At 34.2% G+C, this 19,437-nt stretch overlaps 1 protein-coding gene and 1 long non-coding RNA gene across 3 annotated transcripts; both read right to left on the bottom strand.

Moving 5' to 3' along the window:
• Positions 1-215: 215 nt before the first annotated feature.
• On the bottom strand, positions 216-1,624 carry LOC125370854. Its single transcript, XR_007216962.1, has 2 exons — positions 1,351-1,624; positions 216-432 (listed from the first exon to the last, which is right to left on the bottom strand). It is a non-coding gene; the product is annotated as an uncharacterized LOC125370854 (long non-coding RNA).
• Positions 1,625-4,184: 2,560 nt separating this feature from the next.
• LOC8260465 (probable protein phosphatase 2C 66) lies at positions 4,185-11,777 on the bottom strand. 2 transcript variants are annotated; one of them, XM_048374693.1, is made up of 5 exons: positions 11,009-11,777; positions 9,269-9,650; positions 5,789-5,906; positions 5,347-5,570; positions 4,185-5,076 (listed from the first exon to the last, which is right to left on the bottom strand). In XM_048374693.1, the coding sequence occupies exons 1-5, from the start codon at positions 11,026-11,028 to the stop codon at positions 4,534-4,536; spliced, it is 1,287 nt and encodes a 428-aa protein (XP_048230650.1). In that variant the 5' UTR covers positions 11,029-11,777; the 3' UTR covers positions 4,185-4,533. The 2 variants fall into 2 exon arrangements, with proteins under 2 accessions (XP_048230650.1, XP_015580901.2); XM_015725415.3 differs by having other exon boundaries at positions 9,269-9,658; positions 11,009-11,771.
• Between the last annotated feature and the right edge of the window lie 7,660 nt (positions 11,778-19,437).

The following is a 19,437-nucleotide window of genomic DNA, read 5'->3' as shown; positions in this document are numbered from 1 at the left end:
TGATGGTGTTTTCTAGTTTTAGATCATGTCCCAGCAATTTTTTACACTTACTCAACTAATGTGTGCTTTAAAATTTTAGTTGCCAGCAATAGCATCGTCAGCAAGTGTATTTATGTCACGACCCACTCTGGGGGCCCGTGACCGGCACTAGGGAATGGGTAGGCTTAAGGCCACCGAAACCCGTAGTAAGCCTTACCAACCCGCAAATCCAAATATACAATTAACCAAATATAAAATAGTCATAATTGTCTTGCATAATACATCATCAAACTACCAACAAGAGTCAGAATAGTTATACAAATTTTAAAATTTCCTACTGCGGATACTCTAGAGTAAAAATGACAAGTATACAAGTACAAGATAATTACAAAAGTCCGAAAAAGAAGAAGTCGGACTGTCGAATGTGCGAAGGCGAAAGTCTTTAACTGTCACCTGAAAAAAATTACAACTGAGACTGTCAGTCTCGAGAGTGAGTCAAAATCAAATAATCTAAGGGCTTTTGCAACCTTCACATGATATATTAATTATTCAAAACAATATACCAATTTCTGAATATAATTGCAGTCATAATATAAAATCATACACCATAATAATAAAATGATAAAAGGAGAGTGTAAATAAATAAAGACATTTTTACTTTCACGGGACGTGTGGCTAAGTAGAAACCTAACCCCAAATTCTAAATGACCACTTTGGCTCTCTTAATCCAATAAGACTGGCGCCCCGAGAGCAATGCTCGACCAGGACCTTACCTCCACCGTCACTTAAATATCCAAATAAGAAATCTAGTAGCCATTCGGCTCTCTTAATCCAATAAGACTGGCGCCCCGAGAGCAATGCTCGACCGGGGACCTTACCTCCGACCGGTCACTTAAATATCCAAATAAGCCGGCCACCGAGAGCAATGCTCGACCAGGGACCTTACCCGGCAATTTACACAAATCAGCCCAGAGAGCCATGCTCGACCGTGGCAAACCCATAAATATCTTATTACATATCCATGATTATTGGTCCCGATGTAACCCATCAAAGTGGCATGTTCTACAAGCCACATTTCCCAATTCGCAATCATCACATATAATAAATATCATTATCTGATGAACTCAACCAACACATATCGAAATAAAGATTAAAGATTTAAGGTAAAACAACGTGCAATTTGCGAGGGGAAAAATAATAACGCTTATCTTATTATAACATACTAATAATAATATTTATATTATTTCAAATATTAATAATCAAGTGAAATCATTTACCTTGCGATACTAATAATCATATTAAGCACAAATTCTAAATAGCATATTAAAATCAGACTAGCAATAGCGCAAAGATTAAATGACTTTAACTCACAGATTTGATGCGTTCCACAGTCCGCTCCTACGCCTCGGGTGGAGCTGGCGGGAAGGCTGAATTATCTAATAACAAAAGACATACAATTAATAGACATTCGAAAATTTTTCCTAAACTTAGACCCTAAGGTCGACTGCCTAGAATTAAATTGGACTCGAGGATTCTGCCGAAAATTTGACAGAACCTCCCCTAAATTACGGATATTTACCCCCCCGTAAAATGGGTCCAGGACCTGCCAAAAACATATCAGACATGCTGGAATTTAATAACAGGAGCCGGGCCACAAGAACTGCATTAATATTTTCCCGACTCCAAAACACCACAATCCAAACAATTCAATTTGATTTATTTTTAAACTACCCAACACAAGCAATTAATAGCCTCAATAACTTTCTAATATTATAACAAAATTTTTCAGAGTCTAATAAAATTATACCGAGTTGAAAATTAAAATATTTCGCGGCCCGAAAACACCGGGTCCGGAAGCCGGTCCATGATGTCGAATTCAAATCCGGGCGCCTGCGAAGCTCAAGTTCGCGGAGAGTCCGGGAAGGACAAGAGTTTTGGCCGGAAAGTGGCCGGAAGGCGGCGGATCGGGGCCGGAAAGTCGGCCGCTCACGCGACACCTTTCAAGGCCGGCAAGGATTTCCGACGGAGGAGGGTTGCTTCAAGGGTTTTCGGGGTGGGAGTCCGATTCGCGCCGATCGCCGAAACAAGCCAAGAGGCCGAACGGCGAAGACAACTCCCTACCTTCAGCTAACGTGGGAAAGGAGGAAAGGGAAGGAGAGCTGCAGAGCGGGAAGGGAGGAAGGCGGCGGCATGGGCGGCAGGCGGGGAAGAGGACAGTCGGACGGGGAGGGAGAAGGAAGGGAGGAAGGAAAAGGAGGAGGGGGAGGGAGAAAGAAAAAAAGTTTTTTTTTTTTTTATATATATATATATATATATATATATATATATATATATATAATTATTATTATAACTAAGGGTGTTACAATTTAAATTGGCCATCTTAAATTCTAGATCTTCTTAACTTCCTTCTTAAATAAATTAGGTAGGGTGCTAATGATTGAATGTCCCACAAAACCTTATTTGTATGGACCTAACAAGTATAAAAAATGGCTTCAATTTAGAACCAGGCAACAACATCAATGTCAACAGGAATTCAATCAATTCTTTGGGTTAAATAGTTTGAGGTTTAGTTTAATATACAAGTGGATTGTCTGCTTTTTCTTTTATTACATTGTAATCCTTTTTAAGTTTTTGTAAAATTAACTATTACTCTGCTGGTGTAAAGTTAATATAGTCGAATTACTAAATCGGTAATTAAAATTATAATTTAATTTTTTAAATTTATTATTAAATATTAGATTTATTTAAAGTAATTTTTTTATCAAAATAAAGTGGAATATCTTTTTTAGCACAAATTAATTTTAGTGTCTAAAAAAATTGATTAAATTAATTTTTTTCCTTATTCTAATATGTTATTTTTAGCACAATTTAATAAAAAGATTTAATGTGTTAAAACATTTGCCTTTTAGAATAATATTATTAAATTGCGATATAAAAAATTGTTAAACAAAATAAATAGTTGATAATTATTATTTTTATTAGACACTAAAACTAAACTACACTAAAAGTGAAATTTTTACTTATATAAATCTCAATCAAATTGTTGTACAAAGTTCCATTAGTGAGCTATATGATTGTCGCCATCTTCATCTTTTTCTTTCATGGTTTCATGAGGATAATTGTGGCCAGATAATTTGACTAGATTATAATATGATTATTTAATTAGATAAATTTTCTTACTTTAAATATAGTTTAATCCTATAGTATAGTGACAATAATAATAGAAATTATATTCTTTTACTAAAATATTTATTTTATATTAAATTATAAAATTAATTTATATAATAATTTAATAACATGGTTGTAAATATAAGTGGTTTTGAAATGTTTAAATTTTGTTCGAATTCAAGTATATTAAAAGAAAAAGTTAAAGTAAAAAATATTAATTAATTATTTTTGTTAAATATTAAAATTAATTTATGTTGAAAATAAGAATTTATTCTAATTTAAAAAAACTAATTTTGTCCAGAGTTTGTTAAAAAATCAAATTATACTTTTAAATTGTTGCTTTAATCCTTTTTATTGGATTGACCTTAAAAAAAACAATAGTAGTTAATCTTATAAAAACTCAAAAATATTTATAGGAAATAAATAGTATTTAACCCTAAAATCTTTCATCGTAGACTTCCAATGTGTTATGTTCTTTCACAAGAGTGAGCATGATACGGAAAATCCAAAATTTTGAAAGTTTTCAAAATCGTACTAAATGTTGAGATTTCAAAATTGAACCTCCAGAAACATACCATGGCGTAAAATTTCCATTATGAATCGTACCAGTTTTTTGAGACAATACAATACGAAAATTCGAGTCTAATAGAACGGTTTGATTCGATATTGATACAATACAGGATAATAGAGATTTAGAAATTTTTTATTTTTAAATAGTTAAAATATCTTTTTAGCTTAAATCAATTGGACTAAAGTTAATTTAAAACTATAGAACAAAAAATAAAATCCCTGCAATTATATTATATTTTTATTGAATAACTACATAATAAATAAATTTATTTTCAATCCACTAAACTAATAAAAAATTACATATTAAATAAATATGTATTTAATAGTTTCAATCCACCAAGATGAATTGATGTCATCTCTCTAGTGCAATATAATATAATTTTATTAAAAGACATTCTTAATAAAAATTATTTTATAAATACGACTAATGTCATATTAGCACTATACCAAATAATGTGCAGACGAAGTGTTTTCAAGGCAAAACTTTTATTTAAGAATTAAATGAAAGAAATAAAGTACTAACCACAAATTTGATATTTTTGGGCAACAATCGTTTTGATTTTACAATCCATATTCCACCAACAAAACCTGTGAGGCTACCTGTTTTCAGTAGGATATAAACCCCAACCTCATCAAAACTCCAGCCTTAGGATATGCCTGGGCTGCTGATATGCTTGTCTATACAGTTCATTTTGCAGCCAGCATGTTCAACGTCAAGAATTTCATCACTTCAGTTCCTCAAGACGGTGCGACTTTTGAATGCAAAAGGAGATCCACGCAAACCATGAAGTGCTGCCCGATAACCGTTCAGACATTTCATAACCACTTCCTCCAACTGGCTGATCTTCTATCCCCTGATAACAACCTAGGAATGCTTAGTAGACTGTTAACCCGTGTAATGCCTTCTAAGGCTGACCACTCCTCGTCCTCTGCAGTTGAAATGCACTCAGCTAGGCTCCTCTTTGACTGGCTGTGGCTCTTCAAAGAAAGGTTTTCCTCCGTCAACTCAGAGATCGGTACAATCTCATCAGAGCCTCGCACGGTATCTGAATGACTAAGAACAAGAGGATGAGAATTATCATGGTTTTTTAATTCTTCAGAATTTCCATTTCTTATCACCGCACTCTCCACTGACTCCTCAGGAATCATTTTCACCTCTGAGTCTTCCACCTCCCCATTTGCTTCACATGCATGATCAAGAAAGAGGCACACAACAGCACAATCATCATTCTTGGAAGTAGGATACTTAAGCCTCCACGCTCGAACTGCACAGTCTACTAGAGCTCTGGCTGCTGTTGCACGACCAGGGGCTGAGGCCACAATATCAACAGCTTCCTTATTTGATAGGACATCCCAAACCTGTGGTAATCCAAATTCAAATTCAACAAACATTAAAGTGTAGTAAAGCAATTCATGCAGGTCTAGTCTCCCCTATCTGAAACCTGAACAAGCACAAAGTTCTATCATTGTATTCAATAAAAAGAGCTCCAGACTAGCAGAAAGCGGAAAGGAAGATCATAAGTATGGAGGGCATGACAACAAAGCAAAGCATATAATATAACAATTATCCAACTTTAAATACGAGAAGATACTCTCCAGTTCATCTAAAGTGAAACAGAGGAATAATACCCCATCAGTGGCAAGAATAATGAATTCATCCCCCTTGATAAGATGATGGTAATAAACATCTGGGACAGAGATTAAACCAAAATCCTTAAGGCAGAAATCCCCAAAAGCTCTTGCCATTGCCAGGCCTGGAGAGTCGTTATTAGGCAACCATACACGTGCAACCTCTGGCTCATCCTTCAATGCAAAGACCCTTCCTTTACATTGATGAATCCTGGCAGATTCCCCTAAAAGGACAAGAATTTCAAGTACTATCAATATTAATCTGAAGTAGATTATTGATAATATTAGATTAGATAAAGGCTCTGTAATTAAAATTGAAAAAGATGCAACATATGAATGCATGTGTACACGCATCTTGTGTTGGTACAGAAGTGTGTGCTCACATATTCTGTGCATGTGTGCGCTTTTGTATGCATGTCTGAGAGAGAGGAAAGAAAGAAACTTGGTAGATCAGGCTTCAAGTCTATAGTCAATTGTACAGCATGCAAAGAATTGTCCTCATTTCTGGTAGCTAGAACTGCTCTGGAATCGCCAAGGTTTCCAATTATAAGATCCTGGCCCTGAAAAACCACATTTTTTAATTTTTAATTGGGAGGTCAAGGGTCAACCTGTAAAAATTCATTTCAGGAAATAATAGTAAGAAAATAACCTGTGCAACAAAAAGCATAATCCATTAAATGATTTAGTGATAAGTTTTAGTAGTTATAAGAGTTCAATGAACATTTAGTAAACCCGAGCTTCAGAAATATCGGGATTGCAGTAATGACATGGCATTAGCAAGAAATGCAACATGCCATAGGCTTTACTCGAGGGGTACAGCAAGGCACTTGAAAGCAGTTACAGCCTGGTAAAGCAAGATTCAAAAGTAAGGAGCTGCAAGGCAGCATCATCAAAAGCATTCGGCACACTTAAGTGTCAAAAACCTCAAAGCCTAGTGGCTAGTCGCATAGTAGGAAGCACGCAAGCACATGTAAGGTGCATATCTTTGAAATCAGAGGTATGATAATCCATATGGCATGATTTATAACACATGATAAGCAAAGTGCTAAACAAATTCTAATGTTAAAGTATAGCCTACAAGCTATTGCACAAAAACTTAAATTGTTTAAAATATCTGTCCAAGAGCACGCAAAGCAATTATGTAAAATCATTATCAAATCAGGTAAACTAAAAATTGTACTTTTATCTTTTCATACTTGCAGAATATAACCAATGACTTCACAATTACAAGAATGAAGTTTCATCATATGACAAGCAAGTTTGTTCTATGTTATTGTTCTCCCCTGTTGGTGGTCTTTAGCTTCTCTTTGTTCTATATTTCACATTTTATTAGAACATGATGAAACCATCAAGTGAAATGCACCATCATAGAACTAAATACATGTAATGAACATCACAAAAATCTATTGCTGACACAATAGGACAGCTTTTGGCATCTATAGCTCCAAGGCTAGGCATATGTCAAGGGCAGCACCTCGAGAGTGCCTCAGTATGCCTTGCCCTAGCCCTGAGAGTAAAGCCCACCCCATTCTTGGTGCACACCTCGTGCCTGACAGCCTGAATCACATTTTAGGTGCACTTCTAACAGCCTTGGCAAGGCATCAACGTAGATAGGTTTCAACTTATTTGAAATGATGGTGTGGCATCCTTTTTAACTAGATCTAATGCTGGAAAAGACTCTACAGCTGGTAGAGTTGAAAAGTTCTCAAGTTGCTCAATCAAGCAAGCAAAATCTCTTTTCAAACGGCCATTTTACTGATATATGCAGCTTCTGACTGTGAAGTTAGTAAGAGAAAATGAAGATGACAGCAGCATGTGCAGTGATATAATGGTGGCACTGATCTTTATTTTGGAAACCATTCATGGTCCAGGAATGAAGTGCAAACTGGAATGACGAACTCTTACAAGAAATATCAAGTTTATTTTGCTCTAAAGGCTGCTTGTTTGTTCCAGGATTATTTTCTTAGAATATATTTAGGAGATTAGAAAGGAAGGAGAAGGCATCATCCTCATTTTCTAATGTTAGAAAAAGAAAAAAAACACATAATGACAGGAGAAGGAGGTAAAGAACCTTCTCTTTGGTTAGAAGGGGAATAAAACGGAGGGCAGATAAGGAACAAAATTGCTAAGAGAATAACATGTTTGAAGAACATGAAAAATGGAATTCCTTTACCCTCCAGAACCCTCTGGTTTGAAGTAAATGAACTTTTAATCTAGAGGAAAGAAGGGGCATAATTAAGAAACCTCCAATCCCCTTCCCCTCCTCCTACAGCAGGGTAACTAAGAATATCCTTCCTTCCCTTTCCCATTTCTCCTGCTTATCCCATCCATCCAAACAAGTTATAATGTTCTGACACAAAAGATTAGCCACACAATCTAGAAAAAAAGATTTGAATGCAAGACTGTTATCGCATGTGAAAATTGGGGGGTAAGGCACAATGGTCACTGCCCTGGATGCCTCACATGATTCGAAGTAGCTAAGTCTGGATTGGGAACCCTGACTTAGCTCATGGAAGTTTCTACCTTTTCTCTGATTAGCGTGATAAAGAGGGATTCCGGTCATTTGCGCTATAAATATTTGCTAGTTCAGATAAACCAAATTTCCAGGATTATAACGAGGCATTGCAAACTGCATGCCTCCAGTTTTTGCTTAGCGTAATTGATCTTTGGGGAACAGGTGGAAGAGAACCCTCAGCCTTTTATTTTTCATTCCAGTTCAATGTATCTTCTATTTGATTAATCCAATATTTTTCATTTTACATTCAAAGAGGTAAAGAACCTGTTCCAAACAGAAGCCTTAGAATTATGTGCTAATGTATCCATCATATAGTAACTTGTTAAATCTATATTCTAATATTGGCAATATAAGTAGTGCTCTCGACATATAATCACCCCTATCCAGCATTTAAAGGGGCTTGACTTTAAATCCAGTATAGCCCAATCAACCACAAAATATTATGTACTTGGCTCTTATCTACAAATCTAATGACTTAATATCTTCCAACACTTCCAGATGTAATTGAAGTAATCAGCTCATCTATTATCTCTATCTATACTGCTCAAACTAATTTGATCAACTTCTAAGTAAACAGAGACCATTTGGCAAGATGGACTGCCATCAGGATCCCTTCCTAGACTTGATAGGCAAACAAAATTTTCATAAGCAAGTAGCAAATGACTCCATCCTTTCCTCATATAGTTGTCTCTCTAACCAATTGACTAATTAACATCATTGCAGAATCTAGTTCTATTCTACACCCAAAAAGAATCTCAATTTTGTCACCATTTTTAATCTAGAAAGTCGCAAGCAAGCTATTGCAGGTGAAATAAGTTAGACCATATGATAATTAGAATGCATCACCTATGGTAAGCTATTGTGAGCTATAAATGCACTCCTAACTATGGTAGGCTACAAACAAGCATGCAGCCTCAACGTGGCATGCATCCTAGAGCTGGCAATCTTTGACATGATCTGATGAAACAACACGATATAATTCGTAGTTAAATGGGGTTGGTTTGGGATAAATAGGTTTAGGTCATAGACGGGTCAATCTATTTATGGCATGAAAAGAAACTAAGATTTTTATTCAAAACTACAAATCTTTTAAAGTTTAATTTATTAAACGAGTTATACGGGTTAACCTGTATAACCTAGTTAATAAACATGTCCGTGTTTGACTTTGATGTTTTGACACGATCGATTAAATGGGTCAGGTTCGGGTTAGCAATTTTTGTATTATACACGTGTCATGAGATGACATAATACGAACTACCGGTCCTAATGCATACAGTATGCCATTCAAGCAATACCAATTCAGCTCAATATTGAAATAGATATGAAGAAATTCTGACAGCAAAATATGGTCTTCAAAATACAAAGGCATAAAAGAAAAGGTGCAAACATATGACCATAACAAATTACCTGCTTTATCAAAGTAACAGCTGTTGATCCACTGCAGAAGCAATCAATTGTTGGATGCAATTTTAGTTCCTTATCCATCATCTTGAAAGCCTTCATGATTGACTTTTTAAGTGGTTGGTACATCTCTGGAAATTTTTTGTTTTGCTCAACCTCCAAAAAATCATGTGACTCATCATCCACGCTTGCAGATGCAGTTTCCTCAGAATTTGTGCTTTCAGGAGTGTTTTCAGTCTTAGGAAGACTGCTGTTTTCATCATTGGAACCATCTTTCCACTGTGTACATAGTACGAGTGGAAGAGAATCCCGGACTTTCTTGGCAACCATATGACCATAAGGACCATGACCATCAAATACCCCACAAAAAACTGTATCGCTTCTTGAGCTGAAACTCTATTGGAGAAACAGTCAAACTCAGTCATCAAACATTAATGCTACAGAAAGGGGAGATAAACAATAATTGGTGATTATAAAATTCACAAGCTGAGAATTGATCGGAGGAATGATTTAGAAAGTGCAGCAATGCAAATGCACTTTTTCAGAAAATGTTGGGAGCTCAAAAGCTAGATTGAGATTGATTATCCAATTAGAAAAGTTAATAATAATAACAAGACTTCCTCCAATAGAAAAGAAAAAGTTGCAACATTGCAAGGGCATATTCATGCTTAATGCCTTTTATATTACGAAGTTCTGTCCAGATAAAACTCTGAGGATCTATTTAAAAATGCAGAATGAGAGATCTCATACATAGGTTATGCATATGCTGGTCACATGTCAAGTGGACCCAATTTGACGCTAACACCATCAATATAATAAGTTCCCTAAGAATGGATTGAACATCTAAAGCACCCCTTAATCCTTATTGCTTGAGCAAAAGGAATGGTAGCCTCAGCTTTAACTACTTTTTTTACAGGTTTTTCCTATATTTAGTGGTCTTCTCTTTTCTCTTTTTTTTCTCTAGCTATCTTTTGTTTTATCCACTATACAGCCATAACCTCAAACTACCAACTCTGCATGTTTATTCATTCAATTTACTTACCTTTTCTGCATAAGCCAAGCCCCATGGTGGAAATTGTATATATCTTGAAACTAAAAAGTATGGAAGAAATATGACTTGTAAGAAGGAAGAATAAGAAGTAAATCCTCTTCTCGAGGAATATTGTTTATTGTCCTCCCAACATTGGTCAACCCTGATTGTTTAAGATGCAATTGACTTCAATAAGCATAAAGACAGATCATAAATATCATGATAGGTACACCAACACTGTTTTTAACTGGTAAATGCACAGGGAACCTCAGATCAGGTTTCACCTAAATCAACCTCTAATATATCATCTTCAGCTTGCATGCATCTAAAACTAAGCTAGAATGGGGAGAACAGTCCTCAATGTCAAACAGCAGCTTATTTTAATCACATAAGCAAGCACCACAGAAGTAGTACGAGGAGATAACTTTAACCAAGAATCTTTTCTTTTTTTTCCTATTTTCAAAGTCATGAAATGACAATATATCCGAACAATGTTTAACCTTTAAAAGTTGGACTAGGCTATACCTAAAAGTTTCACTATGTCCCTTATTTCAAAATTTACAAATCAACTTCTAAGGCAATGCAAATTCTCAAATGGGGCACAAGTCAGGTACAGCATGATCAACTATTTATGCCAACTTAGATGATAAATAGAACTCAAAATGAACTAATGACAAATAGATGACACAGATTGAAAAAAGAATGCAGTTACCGACCTCCCAAACAAGCATGGCATCTTGATTAGTGCCTTTCTTTCCCTGCTGGGTGTATAAGCAAGCAATCTTGGATGAACCGTTCATGGACATCCTGCCAGGAATGTGGTTTAACAAACTTTCATCACCGCGTCCTCCTCCTGCTGTTTTCTTCTTCCACTTATGCCTCTTAGGAGAAGCTGCTGATGTGGCAGTAGTTTGCTCCCCTTCACCACTCTCATCTATCCTCCTGGAGTAGCAAGATCCCATTTTTTTCCAAAAAAGGCAACAACTTTCCCTTGTTCCCCAACAACTCAACTACCAAATATGTCAAACCCCAAAATCAAATCAAATTAAACACCCAAAAAATTCACTACCCAAGTAAAGAAATACTACAACCTCCATCGCCACTCCGTATTTTGGTCAAAAGATATTAACGAACCAAATAATAAGAAATGAAGGTGACAAAGACTAGAAATCCATCCGGGTCCAATCAAAACAAGAAGATCAAGATGATTAGCTGATTCATCAGTGATGATTCCTCATTATGAAACTACAATAACAACTGGGGATAAACATCAGTAACATAAAAAAGAAGAAAAAAAAAACAATAGTACCCTTTTAGCTTTTACCATGTAAAATGTAAGAAACCTTATAAACTTCGGATAGAGAGAGAGAGAGAGAGCGTGTGACAGACAGAGAGGGGAAGATACCATAAGGAGACAAATGAGTAGACAGAAATTAGGTAAGAACTATAATATACAACAATATCTATAAATTTTATTTGTCTATATAAATATTAAAATGGTGGTGCTTGCTAGTTGCTACATCAATTTGAGCCAAAATTTAAACGACTCAAATGAGGTAAAATGTATCTATAATCAGTTTATTTTGTTTTTATGTATAAGAAAGGTAAAATTTTATCTGGGAGATTTGAAAGCAAACCTTCACATTTATAGAGCAATCACCCCTAGATTCAGCTCTTAAATAATTATGTTTAAATTTTTAAATTACTTGATAAATAAATACTTATACTTTACCAGTAAAGTGATAGTTATATTTCACTTTATCTTTATTGGTTTCAATAATCTTTAAAAAGAAAAGTTATTCTTCAAAAAAGATAAACTGTTTTTTAGGCATATACCTTAATGGAATTACTTAGATATTATTTTTTAAGAGATTCAATTAATTTTGAATTTTATTTAAAAACTGTATTAAGTAAATTTATATAATTACTAGGCTTTTATTTATCAAAATAAAAATTATTTTGATAAGTTAAATTAAATATCATTTTGAGAAAAACTTATTAAATTCTTATTGATCCAAATAATATAATATGTGGTGTCATTGGACCTAAAACTTGTATGAATAGAAGGTATATTAAATGGGTTCATGTACAATACAACACATTTCACAAGTACTTCATTTATTGCAATTTGACTAAGATTTTAAATTTAATTTCTTCTTTTTTTATTTATAATTCAAAATATTATTATATATAAAAATTAATCTTTATATAATTGTATTGATTCAATTTAATTTTTTATCTAATTGAAAAGTGTTATATATTTTAAAAATTATTAAAATCTCTAAATATGTTCTATATATATATATATAGAGTAGAGAAACATGGTCAACAACCAGATTGTACTATATGTTTTGATTAGTCAAGTCCTTCATTAATGGATTAGATCAGAAAGAGAGTTGATAATGGTTGGATGAGAAGGGATATATCATATATGAATGAAATAAAGATTATTGGTAAAAGCTAGAAAAGGGAAAGTATACCAATTGATTACTAAATTCAAAAGCATAGCAAATTTTCTTCCTTTTTCCCTGTTGAAAAAAAATTTCTTCTTCTTTTTTCAAGTAATCATTGAAATCGCCTTCCACATAAAAGTTTTCATATGTTTTTGTTGTAACTATCTGCAAAATGTTTTGCTATCAGTTTTTATTTTTATTCATTAAAATATTTAAAATTATAACCTCTTTTTAAAAAAAAAAGTGACTAATTTTTTATTCGATAACTTTTCGGCGAACACTTCCTTACATTGATCTATTTATTTTTTTCATATTAAAAAATGGGATGTCTTTTTCACATCGATCTGCTCACTTTTTTTCTTTAACAAGAAAGGGAAGAAGAAACGACCATCATCAACTTGCTAGACGTGACCATACGAGTTCTTCTCAACTTTAGAATGTCTATAAAATCATAGCTAACTTAAGATGACTCAAATTCTTGACCAAAACACTAATCTCAAACCAAATGAAAAAGAACTGACTAAAGCGTGATCTAAGTGTTCTTATAGAAGACATAAATGTCTCAAAAACCATCCCTCTTAGAAATTGATTAAACCCATACCCTTATAGCTTGGTGAAAGCACATTCAATCACTAAGTTATTATCCTTAATGGTAAATTATCTAGTCACTTCATAAGTAAATTTTCAAAGCATTCTTTTAAAGAATAGGACTTCGGTTACTAAAAATAAGAGTAGTATTTTTTATCAATTGGACTAATCTTTTTAAATATGGTATTAAAACTTCTATAAAACTTCTTAAATTGCTTTTTATAGGATTCACATCACTACTTTGACCAATCATTTTAATTCTATTCCACATTATTCAAATTTTAGTTTTGAATACTCTCCAACAATGTAAATCTATTATCCTTAATAAAATTTGTTATTCAGAGCTCTTACCAAATGAGCAAGCAGAGCTAAGAGATCTATAAATCGAATGATTACATTTTTTTGGTTAAAATAGATACCAAAAAAATCATAATTAATATAACAATTAAAATCTATAGATGCATTGATATTTTAATAATGTCATTATTTTAATATTTAAATTATTATTAAATAGATATTATTTAAATTATTTTATATTTTAGAGTGTCAATAGAATCTAGTCAATTATGATATTTAAGAGAAATTTAGTTAGACAAAATTGAGGTAACATTAAGAACATAATCTGCCCTCTTAATAAGCATATAATATAAGCTCAAAGCCTAAACCATAAAAGAGACTTAAAACCATCAAAGTGGTACAAAATTCACTTAAATACTCCTCTCACAAGATGAAACCATGTACCACATAGTTTAATAGTTCTCATCCTCTCACCATCACTATAAATACTTTATTGTTTCGTTATGGAAAAGTGAACAATGGTGAACGAGAGAGCAAAATAGAGAAGAAAGAAGAAGCAATTTTCTTATTACTTATGCCTCAAAGGAAAAGGGTACAAAGCTGTGCATATATACGAGAGCTATACAAAACCCTTGCTAAACCCTAATAGCTTCCAGCTGAGCAAAAAATGCAGCTAATATGGTTGAAAAGGTTAAGAAATAAAGGAATAAAAAAGCGAATATAAAGATAAAAATAAAGCAAAAGAATATACAAAGGAATATAAGACAAGACTATATATTTCACATCCCCCCTTGAGTTGGAGCTTGGTGTGCATCACTCAAGCCCAACTTGGATAATAAATTTTTGAATTGTGGTCCTGTGAGTGACTTAGTAAAGATATCAGCCAACTGATGTCTAGTGAAAATATGTTGAGGAAGAACATAACCTTTTTTATGCTTGTTTCCTACTAGATGACAATCAATCTCAAGGTGCTTTATTCTTTCATGGAAAACCGAGTTGGATGTGATGTGTAATGCAACTTGATTATCACACTAGAGGGAAATAAAAATGAAAAAAGAGATATGAAAATCTAAAAGAAGATATGAGAGCCATTGGAGTTCACATACGATCATTGCTAAGCTACGGTACTCTACTTCAACTAAGGACCGAGATTTTGTACTGTGTTTCTTAATTTTTTAGGAAATTAAAGAGGCTCCCAAGTATATACAATATTCTACTATAGATTTCAACTATCTACACAACCTGCCCAATTTGCAACATAGAAGCCTGCAATAGAATAGGTGTTATCAACTGGAAAATAGAGCCCCTTCGATAGTGTCCCCTTCAGATATTTTAGTATGTGTATTGCTGCATCAGAGTGTGTCTGAAAAGGAAAAGTTACAAATTGGCTTAATTATTATACTGAGTAGGAGATGTCTGGTCTTGTAAAATTGAGGTACAATAATTTTTCAATGAGACGTTTGTATTAGGCAGGATCTTTTAGTGGGTCTCCAGAAGTTTGTGAAAATTTTTGGCCCTTTAAGAGGCGTTGCTGCTGGTTTTGCTCCTATGAGACCAACATCTTTAATTATGTCAAGAATATATTTCCTAGCAACCTCATGGCCTAAGAAATAACTAACATGGTCCAAGTCCCTCATAGTAAACATAAAGTTGAGGAATTGTTTAGTGGCAACAATATCTGATTCCTTTATTCCTGTAATGAGGACGTCATCGATGTAGACCAACAGAGCTAGAAAGTAACTGGGTTTTGTTTTGGTGAAGAGGCAACAATCATGTTTTTATTAAATAAATCTAAAGGCTTCAAGTTTGGTGCAAAACTCCTGATTCCACTGTCTGGAGGCTTTCTTCAAACTGTACAAAGATTTTTTAAGTTCGCAAACATCTCTTGGCTTAGCTCTGGTATAGCCCTCAGGTGGCATCATATAAACTTCTTCATCCAAGTGACCGTGCAAAAAGGTGTTATTAATGTCTAGCTGGTGTACTGGCTGAGTTCTAGCTGTAACAATAGCAAAAAAAAAAAATCTAACAGTCACCATTTTCGGTACTGATGGGAAGCTTTATGTGTAATATACAACAACAACTTATTGTATCCTTTTGCCACTAAACCGCCTTGAATCTTTCTATGGAGCTATCTGGATTCAGCTTAGTTTTGCATACCCATTTGGGTTTAATGGGAATTTTTCCAACAGGTAAGGAAGTTACTTCCCAGGTATCATTTTGCTCTAAAGAATTACTTCTTGTTTCATTGCAATGACCCATTCACTATGTCTGCTACTCTAAGTATAAGATTTAGGTTCTTGGATGCAAGACACATTAGTTAAAAATCCATATAAGTGCCAGAAATGAGGAGCTTTCAGATATGGGAATGTGAGTGGTATATGCATAGATGTTATGGTGCAGTTAACAATGCCTGAGGCTTCCTATATAATAGATAAATTATCCGAAACAACAACATTAGTCATAAAATCATCCAACCACACAAGTTAGGTTCTAGATCGAAGGTTGTGTCTTAGAGGCTGTGGTGTCTGTGTTTGAGCAGGAGAAGGTTGAGCTTCTCTTAAGAATGAAGAGGAAGCAGTTTGACAAGGTTCAAGAGTGGGTTCAATATCTGTACCAGATTCTGGTAATAGAGGATCAAGTTCTTCTACACTAGGCATTGGTGGATTGTCTTATAGTATTTGATCATTTTGATCTGTATTTGATTTGGAGAATTGGGGCTCAATTTCTAAATTACAGGAGATAGAAGGTAACAGGGTATTTTTGACATCAGTGGGTTCATTTTTGTATGGAAATACATCTTCATGGAAGATGACGCCTCTATTGTTGTAAATTTAGTAGTTCTCTAAGTCATACACTGTGTAGGCTTTCTGACCACTGGGGTACCCAAAGAATATGCATTTAAAAGCTCTCTAAGTGAACTTGGCTTTGTTGGGGTTAGTATTTATGATGTGGCATAGGCAACCAAAAATTCTCATGGTGTTATAGTTTGGTGGTTTGTTGTAGAGTACCTCATATGAAGATTTCTAGTTCAGTAAGACTGTAAGGAGTCTATTTATGATGTGTGTGGCCATGAGAAGGGAATGTGCCCAAAATTTATGTGGTATGTTGGATTAGAACATTAAGGCTCTAGCTATTTGGAGTAAGTGTTTATGTTTCCTCTCAACGATGCCATTCTATTGAGGGGTGTAGGGGCAACTTCTTTGATGATGAATACCAGGTTTTGCTAACATAGTTTGAAATTCTGTGCTCAGAAATTCAGTGCCATTATCTGTCCTAATGCTTTGATTTTGGTATCAAATTAGTTCTGAATTAGGGTGAAGAAGGTCTCAATGATAATGGTTGTTTGGTCTTTGTATTTAATCATAAAAGTCCAAGTAGTATTGCTATAGTCATTAACAACAGTAATCATGTAGGGGGTATTAAGTAAGGATGATTGTTGATATAGCCCCCACAAATCCAATGGATAAACTCAAATAGTCTGACTAATAGGAAAGGGTAATCTGTGTTGTTTGGCTTTATAGCATACATCACATCGTTCAATAGTGTCATCACATCATTCCAAATCAAGTAAAAATTTCATATGATCCATAGTAGTAACAGATGCATGCCCTAGTTTGTAATGCCATATGGTAAGCAAGATGATTTTCTTTTATTCAAGTTTTCAGTCACAGCACAAAAGGTGTTACAACGAGGGTCAATATTCATCAAGCTGCTTTCATCCAACATATATAGGTTTTTTACTAATCTACCAATTCCTAGAATAGCTTCAGTCTGTTGATCCTGCACATAATAATAATTTGGATGAAAAAAGGAACTTAAGTTTTGCGGATTCAGCCAATCAATGCTTTGTTATGAAGAACATTGGTCGAATGAATTCTTGGGCTAAAATGAATGTCTCCGATGTTCTCAACTAATCTTGCATTTCCATATAAAAGGTATACTAGTATAAGACGTTTGGTTTTTCAGGCTTAATGAATTTATGAATGTCAGTGCAAATATGGCTAGATGCTCCTATATCTATAATCCAAGATCCTATTTCTATATGTTCATAAAAAAAAAAATAAACGAGGCAGTGGCCATACCTACAAAATCACCAAGGTGGGAAAAATTGACTTGTGTTGCGTCCATCTTCATCTTTCCTTTGATCAACTTCATGACTTCATGCTGGATCAAATCAGTCAAAGCAGCATTTGCATAAGCTTCCTTTGGCAGATCATTGTTCAAATCAAGAGGTGAATCCACAACATTTGCCATCTGTTTTGCAATTTCTTGTCCTCTTTTGTTCTTTAGATATTTATACCAATTTGGTACTCTAGTAATCTTAAAACAAGTATTCTTGGAGTGTCCCTTTTTGTTGTAGAAATCACAATGTTTGTTCTTCTGGCAGCTCTCCTTGGTATGCTCGGTGTTGTTGCAAACATCACAGTGTTTGTCTCTCTTGTTGCCATCATTTCTATTATAATTTCGAGTCCTCACTAGCACTGTTGAGCTTTCCAGTCTTGAATTAAAATTAATCTGCACTTCTCTTTATTTTTCCACTCTAAGCACTAAGGAAAAAGTCTTTGTAATAGCAGGTACAAGGTCTATTACTAGGATCTAGTTTTCGATATTGTCACACGAGTCATTTAACCCCATGAGGAATTGTATAACCCTGTTGAATTCAGTTGTCTCAGTTACTACCTTCGATGCTCCATAGGTGCATTTTGGTACTAGGACCAAACAAGCAAGCTCATCCCACAACCTATTCAGTTTTGTATAGTATTGCATTAACTGCCATATTTCCTTACGAAATCGAACTGATCTCTCTCTATAGTTGATAGATAAGAGGTCCATTTGCTCCAATTCATCCCACAACTCTTTTGCAAATTTGATATAAAGAAAAGCTTCCATAATATCCTTTGATAACGAATTCAGAATCTAGGATGTGACCATACAGTCCATACTAATCCATTGGTCATAATCATCAGCATTATTTCTAACATTTTGCAACTTCTAGTAATGAAACCCAGTTTCATTTTTGCTCATAGAGCAAATTTTTTCCATGGAAGATAGTTATTTCCCGTGAGTGGTAAAGAAACAAGCACATCCTAAGATGATCGGAGTTTTAGAGATATAAAGGACTCCACTTGCACCATAACCAGCTTCTCTTGTGGTCATGTTTGACCCATTTCCAGAACTAGTATCAGTCCTGATTGCTTCTTGAGCAGTATTGCCTATTTCATTCGCCATTGCAGGTGGTATTCAAAAAATCTTTAGATATCGAGTCCTCTAAATCTTATGTTCTCATACCATGAATAATGGTGAACCAGATAGCAAAATAGAGAAGAAAGAATAAGCAATTTTCTTATTACTTCTACCTCAAAGGAAAAAGGTAAAAGCTGTCTATATATACAAGACCTATACAAAACCCTTGCTAAATCTTATCCTAACTAAATTCCTACTCAGCCAAAAATATAGCTAATATGGTGAAAAAGGGCAAAATAATAAAGGAAGAGAAAAAGGGAATACAAAGATAAAAAATAAAGCAAAAGAATATACAAAGAAATATAGGAGAATACTATATATTTCACTAAAGGACTTATGGATGTTTGACAAATTTCATCCTTTTATTTATTTTGACAATCTTAGAGAATTGATAACTCTTTCTTTAACTTTTTCTTTCTAAGTTCACTACATCCCCTTCCATTACACTGCTTCTCCCCCACTACTATCACTACCACTATACACCATAACTTACTGCTCATTTGTCATATGGACCACCCTTTTGAGCTATCACTGCGTGTTTATATTTTTTCAAACATTTGTTT

Source organism: Ricinus communis, chromosome 1 (genome assembly GCF_019578655.1).
Source record: "Ricinus communis isolate WT05 ecotype wild-type chromosome 1, ASM1957865v1, whole genome shotgun sequence".
Classification (NCBI taxonomy): domain Eukaryota; kingdom Viridiplantae; phylum Streptophyta; class Magnoliopsida; order Malpighiales; family Euphorbiaceae; genus Ricinus; species Ricinus communis.
The sequence above is the reverse complement of the archived record's forward strand: the minus strand, read 5'-3'. Positions and strand labels throughout refer to the sequence as shown.